At 47.8% G+C, this 10,489-nt stretch overlaps 1 protein-coding gene across 1 annotated transcript in view; it reads left to right on the top strand.

Annotated features, from left to right (window-relative positions):
* The window catches only part of LOC126992890 (uncharacterized), a 67,052-nt gene extending 56,855 nt beyond the window's left edge, over positions 1-10,197 (top strand). The window contains exons 3-6 of the mRNA XM_050851721.1: positions 1,863-2,009; positions 6,200-6,320; positions 7,478-7,561; positions 9,204-10,197. Of these exons, the coding sequence (XP_050707678.1) occupies positions 1,863-2,009; positions 6,200-6,320; positions 7,478-7,561; positions 9,204-10,150 (1,299 nt within the window). The 3' untranslated portion in view covers positions 10,151-10,197. The remainder of the gene's footprint in view (positions 1-1,862; positions 2,010-6,199; positions 6,321-7,477; positions 7,562-9,203) is intronic.
* The last annotated feature ends 292 nt before the right edge of the window (positions 10,198-10,489 follow it).

Here is a 10,489-nt window from a genome sequence, read left to right as displayed (position 1 = left end):
AATGAAGGAAGAATTAAAGATAAAGGAGAAAGACTTAAAGATGGATGAAGGAAGAAATAAATGTAAAGAAGGAAGACTTAAGGATGAATGAAGAAAGAAAGAAAAATAAAGGAGGAAGACTTAAAGATGAATGAAGGAAGAATTAAAGGTGAAGTAATTGACGGATGAATGAACGGTTAATTATAAGTTAGAGCCTCATTTGCTACTGAGTGAGAGGAAGAGAAGCTAAAATTACCCCACTTCCACCACACCTTCACCTGCAGGGCCGCCCACACACACACACACACACACACACACACACACACACACAGAATCAGCCATTATTTAGTTAAGTTAGATGGTTCCAGATACACACACACACACACACACACACACACACACACACACACACACACACACACAGCCCATAGCAACACTAACAACACCTGTACATTCCGATTAATTATTTTTTTTTACCTGTATAGACGTAACCAGGTGAATGTTCTCTCTCCTCTACACACTTTTCTTATTCTTTATTTCATTTATGTTTCTCCTTCCTTCCTTCTTCCTTTTCTTCCTCTCCTTCCCGCCTGATTTTTTCTTCCTTTCCTTCTCTCCTTTCCATCTTCCTTTCTTCCTTTATTTCTTACATTTCTTCCTTTCCTCTTTTTCTCATTCTCATTTCTTTCATACATTCATACATACAAGCATACATATACATTTTTCCGCTAAGCAGTATTCCCTTAAATCATACATAACTCTTATACATGCATACATACTTTCCTCTATCGAATAACTGCATTGAATTATCACATACATAAGATTAATACATACCTAAACACACTATACACCATTAATCAGCCATGAAAACACGTCTTATACCTGTCTTTTTCCTGTACCTATTACTTCTGTCTTTTTCTGTAATGTATAATTGCATTGGATTAGGATGAATATAGTTGTAAAAGTGGTGGTGGTGGTGGTGGTGGCGAGGTGGTGGTGTGGTGGTTGTGGTGGCGTGGTGGTGGTGGCGTGGTGGTAGTAGTAGTAGTAGAAGTAGTAGTAGGATTAATGAACAGAGTTGGGGCTAATGACCTCCAAGCTGTGAAGCCCTCCATGATTATGTGTCGAGAAAATAAACATTGGTGGAGGTATCTTTTATGTAGTAGTAGTAGTAGTAGTAGTAGTAGTAGACAATCCAAGAACAAAAAACGAAAAATAAAAAAAGTCACCGTTTAATGCTAAAAAAAAATGAAAAAGAATAAGAATGCGAAAAAGTGCCTGACCTAATTTAGCTCATACATTATTCTATACACCATCCCATACACCATTCCATTAACTATCCCATACATCATTCTTTCACCATTCCCGTAACCATTCCACACCATTATTACCATCTTCCCCACACATGCCATATAAAAGTAACCCACACTACCCCCACTACACACACACACACACACACACACACACACACCATCTCCTAAACCCACCCATACATCATTCTTTAACCATTCCCTAACCATCCCATCTACCGTCAATACACCATACACCCCTATCACCTTGACCACGCCTACCATATTAATCTAACACACACACTTTAACCCCTACACAAACACCATGTCCTCCACGCTTCCATATACCATTTCTTAACCATCCCACGCACCAAAACAGACCCTTCATACCACTACCAGATTCCCTACACTTCCCATACACATCCCACTTCCTCCCCCAACACATACACCCTCTCCTACACCCTCCCATACACCATTCCATTACCCATCCCATTAACACACCGCCAAACACCCTACACACATCCTCTCCCACGCCCTCCTATTCAACTTCACCCCCCACACCTGCCCTCTACCTACACCTGTCCGTCTTTCCAGGTGTGGTCGGGGCGTGGGGCACAGGTGCAGGAGCGGGGCACGGGCGAGGTGGAGTGGGCACGCAGCCAGTTCGTCTTGGAGTGCGTCAGTGAACACAACAGACTCCGGGCACTCCACTCCGCCCCGCCGCTGGTCCTCTCCGAACAGGTTAGTGTGTTGTCTGTCTGTTACCAAGGGCCGCTCCTCTGCAGCCGCCACTACCCCATAGGCTAGTTTCACGTGGAAAACTATAGCGTCGATCTCCGCCATTGGTAACGATCAAAACAAACGAAGTGACTGTGAAAGCGGCCCCTATTGTTGCCTGGTGTTACTGAGGGTGTTCTTTAAGGTGTATGTATTACCTAGTGTTACCTGGCTGTTACCTATTACGCCAGATATTTTTTGAACGTGGTGTTAGAATTTGTCAAGTTCTGTGGCTAGTTTGGCTTTTCAATTTCATCTTTGGGACGGAGTTAGTTAGAAATGTTGGATTTTCACAGCTAAATCGAAATGTTACTAGTGAGTGTTTACCTGTCTGCCAGATTAACCTAACGATATAAGGAGCCTAAAAAGAGGTCATATGGTCTACACAAGGCAGCTCCTGAGGAAGATTTATTTAAGAGCTTTCATCCCTATCCATTAACATATCTATCCTCAGTGTAAAGGTTTCAATCGTGTGTGCACCAACTCTTAAACACTAGATTTTCCCAACGTTGTATTAGTATTAGTCAACAGTTCTGTGGTTATAGTGCTTTTTAATTCCATGTTAGGGACGGAGTTAGAAGTGTTGGATTTTCACAGAGTTAAGTCGATGTATTACAAGTGAGTGTGTTCTAGCTACGACTTACGCTAGATTCTTTAAATGTTGTATTGGTGTTTGTTAAGAGTTCTGTGGGTTGGAGGGTTGGAGGAGGAGGAGGAGGGGAGAAGGAGAGAGGGAGAGGAACAGAAAGAGGAGAGGAGTAGGAGCAAAAAGACGAGAAAAGAAGGGAGGAGAAAGAGGGAAGAAGGAAAGAGGGAGAGGAACAGAAAGAGGAGAGGAGTATTAGCAAAAAGACGAGAAAAGAAGGGAGGAGAAAGAGGGAAGAAGGAAAGAGGGAGAGGAACAGAAAGAGGAGAGGAGTAGGAACAAAAAGACGAGAAAAGAAGGGAGGAGAAAGGGAAGAAGGAAGAGGAGAGGAACAGAAAGAGGAGAGGTAGGAACAAAAAGACGAGAAAGAAGAAGGAGGAAAGGAGACGTCAGTGAGAAGGAAAGAAGAGGAAGAGAAGGAGGAGGAGAAAGAGAAAGGAAGGTTGGACGTGGTTACTTAGAACTGTTATTGTTTTTTAGAGTTAAATCGATATATTACAAACTTATCTTTACTTTCTACTTTCTTTATAGGAGCATGTGATCAGCGGGCTTATTTATTTATTCATTTTTACCCTTGAGCTGTTCCTTCACTGTAAAAAAAAAAGCTCGGTCGTAAAGTGACAGACAAAATCAACACAACCAACTAATCATAACTTGAAAAAACGGTCCAAAAAGACAAATTAGGAACACTTTTGTTGATGAAGACTAATAGGGGACTTAAAAATTAGGAGTTAGTGCTACCAGGCGTGTCTCCCCCCTTCTCTTTCTCCTTTTTAACTCTCTCTCTCTCTCTCTCTCTCTCTCTCTCTCTCTCTCTCTCTCTCTCTCTCTCTCTCTCTCTCTCTCTCTCTCTCTCTCTCTCTCTCTCTCTCTCTCTCTCTCTCTCTCTCTCTCTCTCTCTCTCTCTCTCTCTCTCTCTCTCTCTCTCTCTCTCTCCTTTATTGATCTCTGGCTCTCCTCCTCCTCCTCCTCCTCCTCCTCCTCCTCTTCTCTTCCTCCTCCTCCTCTTACTCTTCACTTTGTAGCAGTGAACACTGAGTGACTTAACGTCTCTCTCTCTCTCTCTCTCTCTCTCTCTCTCTCTCTCTCTCTCTCTCTCTCTCTCTCTCTCTCTCTCTCTCTCTCTCTCTCTCTCTCTCTCTCTCTCTCTCTCTCTCTCTCTCTCTCTCTCTCTCTCTCTCTCTCTCTCTCTCTCTCTCTCTCTCTGTCGCTTTCTTTCTCACTCATTTTTTTTTACTTTCTTTAATTTCTTACTTTCTCTTACTCTTTCTCTCTTTTTCTTTCTCTCTTACTATCTCTTTTTCTCTGTCTTACTCTTTGTCTGTCTTACTCTCTTTTTTTCCTTTACGTATGTTTCTTTTTCTGTTTCTTTCTTCCTTCTCTCCCCGCTTTTTCCGGTTCCTCTTTTTCTTCCATATTTTCCCTCCTATTCCTCTCATTTCTCCGCCTTTTCCACCATTCTCTTTATCTTTCTTAGTCTCCCTCTCTCTCCCTCTTTTTCCTTCTTTTCCTCCACTCTTTCCTCCGTTTTTCCTTTCTTCTCAATTCTTTCATCCAACCTTCCTTTCCCTTTCTCCTCCTCCTCCTCTTCCTCTGCTTTCCTTCACCCTACTTCTCCTTCTCCTCCCTTTTTTTCTCGTCATTTTGCCCCTATTCATCTCCTCTTTCTGTTCCTCTCCCTCTTTCCTCCTCCTCCTCCTCCTCCTCCTCCTCCTCCATTGTGTGAAGAGAAAAGTGAGTGTGTCTCCCTGGTAAGGACTTCATTACTGTCTCTCTCTCTCTCTCTCTCTCTCTCTCTCTCTCTCTCTCTCTCTCTCTCTCTCTCTCTCTCTCTCTCTCTCTCTCTCTCTCTCTCTCTCTCTCTCTCTCTCTCTCTCTCTCTCTCTCTCTCTCTCTCTCTCTCTCTCTCCGGTACCACTTCGTTAGTTAGTACGGTAGTTCTTTCCTCCTTCCCAAATAATTTCCATGCAGTTTTTAGACGCTGCATGGTTCTTTTTCCTTTCCTGACAACTTTCGCTGGAGGGATGGGTGGGTGGGTGGGGAGGAGCCTTCGCCTTTGCTATCCTTCATCTTCCATCTTTGATTAGATAGTTAGTGTAGCTTGTCACAAACAGCCTCGTAAGGACCAACATGTCTGCTGTTGTTTGTTCTTCCTTTTGTGTTCCTTTGTGTTTCTCCTCCTCCTCCTCCTCTTCATTTCCAACCTGTCCACCTCCTCATCCTTTCCAAGTGAGGGCGTGTCTCTCTCTCTCTCTCTCTCTCTCTCTCTCTCTCTCTCTCTCTCTCTCTCTCTCTCTCTCTCTCTCTCTCTCTCTCTCTCTCTCTCTCTCTCTCTCTCTCTCTCTCTCTCTCTCTCTCTCTCTCTCTCTCTCTCTCTCTCTCTCTCTCTCTCTCTCTCTCTCTCTCTCTCTCTCTCTCTCTCTCTCTCTCTCTCTCTCTCTCTCTCTCTCTCTCTCTCTCTCTCTCTCTCTCTCTCCCTACACCCTCTCTTATCTCCTACTTCATCTTTATGTCTTAGCCATCCACCGTAAGGAGGACGAGGAGAAGGAGAAGGAGGAGGAGGAGGAGGAGGAGGATTAAAGGAAGAGAAGAAAGGAGGAGAAGGAGAAAAATGAGAAAAAGGAGGAGGAGGAGGAGGAGGAGGAGGAGGAGGAGGCACAGAGTCTAAGCTAAGGAAAATGTGTCATATAATTTTATTAAGTAAGATATAAATTATTATTATTATTATTATTATTATTATTATTATTATTATTACTATATCGATGATGATGATGATGATACTAATAATATTTTTTTTACATTTATTCCTATTATTCGTTTTTCCTTCTTTATTTTTAATTTCTTCCTTTTCATTCATTATTTCCTTCCTCTATGCTTTCATTTTTCTTTATTCCTTTCTCTCTCTTTTATTCCGTCCTTCTTTTTTTCCTTCATTTCTCTTTCTCCTCCTCCTTCTCTTCCTCTTCTTTCCTTCTTTACCCTACTTCTTCTCCTCCCTTCTTTTCTCGTCTTTTTGTTCCTCTTTCTGTTCCTCTCTGTATTCTCTTCCTTTCCTTCCCTCTTTTCCTTCTCCCCTACTCTTCTTTCCCTTCCCTTCCCTACCTTGCCTTTCCTTCCTTCCCTTCCCTTCCCTTCCCTTCCCTTCTCTTCCCTTGCCTTTCCTTCCCTTCCATTCATTTCCATTGCTTTGCCTTGCTTTTCCTCTCTTCCCCTCCTCTTGACTCCCTCCCTTCCCTTCCCTACCCTTTCCTCTTCTCCCTTTCCTTCTTTTCCCGTTCCCTACACTTGACTCCCTCCCTTCCCTAACCCTACCCTTTCCTTTACTCTATCCCTTCCCTTGGCTTCCCTCCCATCCTTTCCTTAACTCCACCCCCTTCCATCCTTTCCTTAACTCCTTCCCCTTCCTATACCTTTCCTTCCCCTTCCTTCCCCATCCCCTTGTCTTCCCCTTCCCTTCCCTCACTTACTTTCTGGCTTCCCTTGCTGACCTCTCCCCTCTTCCCCACAGCTCTGCCTGGACGCACAGTCTTGGGCCAACCGCCTGGCGCACTTCGGCATCCTGGAGTACAGCAGCGAGCACGGCCGCGGAGAGAACATCCTCACCTCCACCACCAAGGACATACTTTCAGGTAATATTGTTTTTCCCCGCAGCCTCATCACGTGCCCGACTCGTGATCGTTAACCAGTGCCCTGTTCTTAGTGAGGGTTTTTAGGCGGGTAGGCTGGTGGGGAGTGAGAGGGGTACTCCCGGGTGTAATGTGTGTTAGGTTATGTTTGGTCAGGGTATGTTAAGTTAGATGTGCCAGATTAGCTTATGTTTTGTTAGGCTGGGTTTTGTTAGGATAGATCTTATTAGTCTGGGTTTTGATAAGTTACCCCAGGTTACTTTTAGTTAAATTTGGGCAAGTTACCTATAGTAGTTAGGTGACGCCAGGTTAAAGGTTTGCATTTGTAAGTCAGGCTGTAGTTATGCCGCATTAGGTTATATTCAACTAAGCTTCGCTGAACTAACCCAGTCAGGAATCGAATGAATAATAATGATTCAGAATAATAACAGCGGCACGTAATAAACACTTTCGGTCTTGTCTAAGGGAAAGATGAAACAGAACAAACACAGCATAAACATTTTCGGTTTTTCAAGCTGTGAGTCATCGTGCGGGGCGGGCACAAGTGTTTTCTGCGTGCTGACAGATTATAATCTTACTAGAAAAAGTATTTTGATGCTTTAAATATTGCAGTCATTAATACGATTAAACGGACACAACTGACTTGGCCTGCGCAGCAGAGGCCTGTGTGTGACGAGCACGATCCCTGAGTGATGGCAGCCGGCGCCTAGTAATGTTGTGTCAGGGTTACTTAACAATGAACACCGACAATGAGGAGACACAAGCAAGATCTTTTTCAGGAAGACATCATTACAAAATTATTGATGAAGCACTAGTTTTCATTTTCCAAAGAACTTTTTTTTTTAATTGCTTAAATTGCATTTTATATTTACATTGGCCTTAAACGGCTCTCAAGACTGAAACTATGACAATGGTGACCGGGTCACGTGTGTTCCTGTAAAAGTCCTGTACACAAACGTACGTCAGCAGGAGGCGACGAAGATGATATACAATAATAAAAAAAAAATTCTGTATCCATTCCTTTTCCTTCTTTCCTTCCTTTTCATTATTTTTATATCTTTCCTACCTGTCTTCCATCTTTCCTTGATTTCTTACTTTTTCCGTCCTTCCTTAATGGTACTCATTATTCACTGTGTTCGCTCCCCCCTTCATCCCCCCAGGCACGGCGGTGGTGGGGGCGTGGTACGAGACGGGACGCAACTTCAAATACGACGTGCCGGAGCAAGCTGACCTCAGCCAGGCAGGTGTGTGTGTGTGTGTGTGTGTGTGTGTGTGTGTGTGTGTGTGTGTGTGTGTGTGTGTGCGTGCGTGCGTGCGTGCGTGCGTGCGTGTGCGTGTGCGTGTGTGTGTGTGTGTGTGTGTGTGTGTGTGTGTGTCACTGGACGTCATCATAAGTCTTCATCTTCTAAAATTAACTACTTCGTGAAAATTTGGAGAGTACGTACTATAAATAAAAACGATACGAGGCTCAAGTTACAGAACAGATTCGTGATTTTTTGCAGTAAAGGAAGGAGCTCAAGGGAAAACACAAAAAATAACAAAAAAAAGCCCGCTCATTATTCTTCCTGCCAGTCCAAACATTAACAGGCCTTCTAATCGCCCTTAATGTTTTTTTTTTTTTTTTTTTTTTACGTCTTGGCCTATTGCGCCGGTAGGCTTCTTCCAGGTGGATCCTGATGGTCGGTCCAAGGCTTCTTCCCGGTGGGGCCTGATGGTCGGCCCAGCCCGTTCTGGCGCAGGCGAGTGTTTATAGTGGCGCCATCTTGCATTGGCTCATGCTGCCCTCCCGGAGCTCATCTTTAATCCTAGAATCTAGAGTCCGGGTTGATAGGTGGTCTTCTGGACAGCATGTGGGTAGCTTTAAGCCACTCGGCGGCGGCTGAAAAATCCCAGCTTGGTGGCACCGGTCGGGGATTGAATTCGCGTCCTCCTGAACGCGGGCCCGTCTCGCTATCCGTTCAGCCACTGCCTTCCCTTCCTTCCTCTTCTTTTGTTGTATTTATCATTTTGTCTCTCCCTCCTTCCCTACTGTAATGGCCATCTGAACCCAAGACCCGAACACTGGCTGGCAGACTTAAAACCTATTTAGTATACTACATCTTTAAATTGGTTAAGGAAATCAAGCGTTCTTTGGCTAAACTGATGTAGAGTTGAATTTCCTCTATCGTTTCTTCTTTCTTGTAGTTTCTTATGACATTTTCATATGATTTTTTTAACTTCTCATGTGTCCCATTCTACATCCGTTTTTCCTGGTTTGTCACTTATTTGCACAGCCTAATGACGCTTCCTCGTCCCTCGCTGTAGCAGATGTAAGTTCGTTGTAAGATCTTTTAAGGAGGTTCTTATAATATTTTTCCTAAATTTTGCTTCTCATGTGTCTTCTTTTAGATCCATTTTTTTTTTTCTGTCCCGTCACTTATTTGCACAGACTAATGACGTCTCCCCGCCCCTCGTTGTGGCAGGGTTGGCGGGGCACAACCAGATCTTCTCTAAATATTTCACGTTTCTCACGTGGCTGCACTCTGTACCGTTTAAGCTTTTTCTCTGCCTGCAATGCAACGCGTCATCATGTGCAGGTGTCAAGCCACAGCTGTGTGTTCTTGGATTGGCCTTAGGAATGGTGTGGTCACCGCTCATAACATCTCTTGCTATGTACACGACACAGCCGCCCACGTGTTATCATGAATAGTGCATGCAAGCGTTGGTCTTGCTGTATTCATGTTTAGTAAGCGTTGGTCGGTTGTCAGATAACTCAGTGTGTAGGTCCACCGTCAGGTGTGTGTGTGTGTGTGTGTGTGTGTGTGTGTGTGTGTGTGTGTGTGTGTGTGTGTGTGTGTGTGTGTGTGTGTGTGTGTGTTTCTGCGCTCACCCCCCCTTCCCCCGCAGGTCCATTCTCGCAGTTGGTGTGGGAGTCGACGCGGGCGGTGGGCATCGGCGTGGCGCGAGGGTCGGATGGGCGCACAGTGGTGGTAGCGCGGTACTGGCCGCCAGGCAACCTGGGCGGGGAGTTCGCCAGCAACGTGAAGCCGCCGCTGGGCGAGGTGCGAGACCGCACGCCGCAAGGCACGCCCACGCTGTCGCGCACGCGGCAGGAGGCCAAGTTCTACGTGAGCACGGCGCTGGAGCCGCCGGGCAAGGCCAAGCGAAACGACCGAGACTGGCTGGCGGCGGCCCTGCGACTGCCCTCCATCATGAAGGCGGCGAGCAGCGGCAGCGGCGGCAGCGAGGGACGGGGCGGCGGCCCGGCGGGGACCCACACCATGGTGAGCGGTGGCGCGGCGCCCAAGCTGGCCGCCACGTTGGCATCCTGCCGCAACGGCGCGGCGCGGACCTGCCGGCTGGTGCCCGTGTGCTGTGTGCCGCCCGCGCGGCGTGGCGACGACCGCTGGGCCAGGCCGAGCGGCCGCAGCACTCCGCGCCTCACACGCCACCAGCCCCAGGCGCTGCTGCCACCGCCGGCCGCCGCGCCAGAGTACTTGCCGCTACAAATCACGCCGGAAACGCCGCGGCGGCCCCGCTCTGCGCTGCGCGCCTCTGCCTCCCGAAGATGGGCGTGCAGGCCAAGATGGCGGCGGGGGTCGCCTCCCCCCGCGTGCTGGGCTCCTCCAGGTTCGCGGGCTGCGCCTCGCCCCGATGCGGCTCCCCGCACCGCGCCTCGCCGCGTCGCGCCGGCGTGTCGTCCCGTCGCAGCGCGCCCTCCCGCCTGCGTGCCGGCGTGGCCGTCGCCGTGGCAACACTCTAGTGCTCAACGGCCCGCCGCCCTGCACGGGCGTGGCGGGCAGTGTACAGGTGCGGCCCGCAACGTGCCTGCGTACAGGCGGGGCGGGTACTGAGCCCTGCCCGTGCGGGCCACAAGTTCGGTGTGTACAGGTGCAGGCGTGGCGGGCGGTGTACAGTGCCGGTGTACAGGTGTGGCTGTGTACAGGTGCAGGTGTCAGGCCGGTGTGCAGGTGCAGGTGCCAAGGTGCCAAGGTAGGCTAGTGACTCGCTTCTCGTGACTCATCACCGCCGCCCCGCCCGCCGCCAGCCGCCGGCCTGACTCACGCGCCGCGCTGCTCCAGGACTGACCTTGCCTTGATCACCGCGGCGGCGGCGGGGCGCGGACCTTCCCCTCAGTGCTTCACCGCTTTCCGCCCCGGGGACGGCGCCCCCCGGGACAGCACCCTTCAAAC

This window comes from Eriocheir sinensis, unplaced genomic scaffold (genome assembly GCF_024679095.1).
Source record: "Eriocheir sinensis breed Jianghai 21 unplaced genomic scaffold, ASM2467909v1 Scaffold514, whole genome shotgun sequence".
Classification (NCBI taxonomy): Eukaryota; Metazoa; Arthropoda; class Malacostraca; order Decapoda; family Varunidae; genus Eriocheir; species Eriocheir sinensis.
This window is presented reverse-complemented; position numbering and strand designations above follow the sequence as displayed.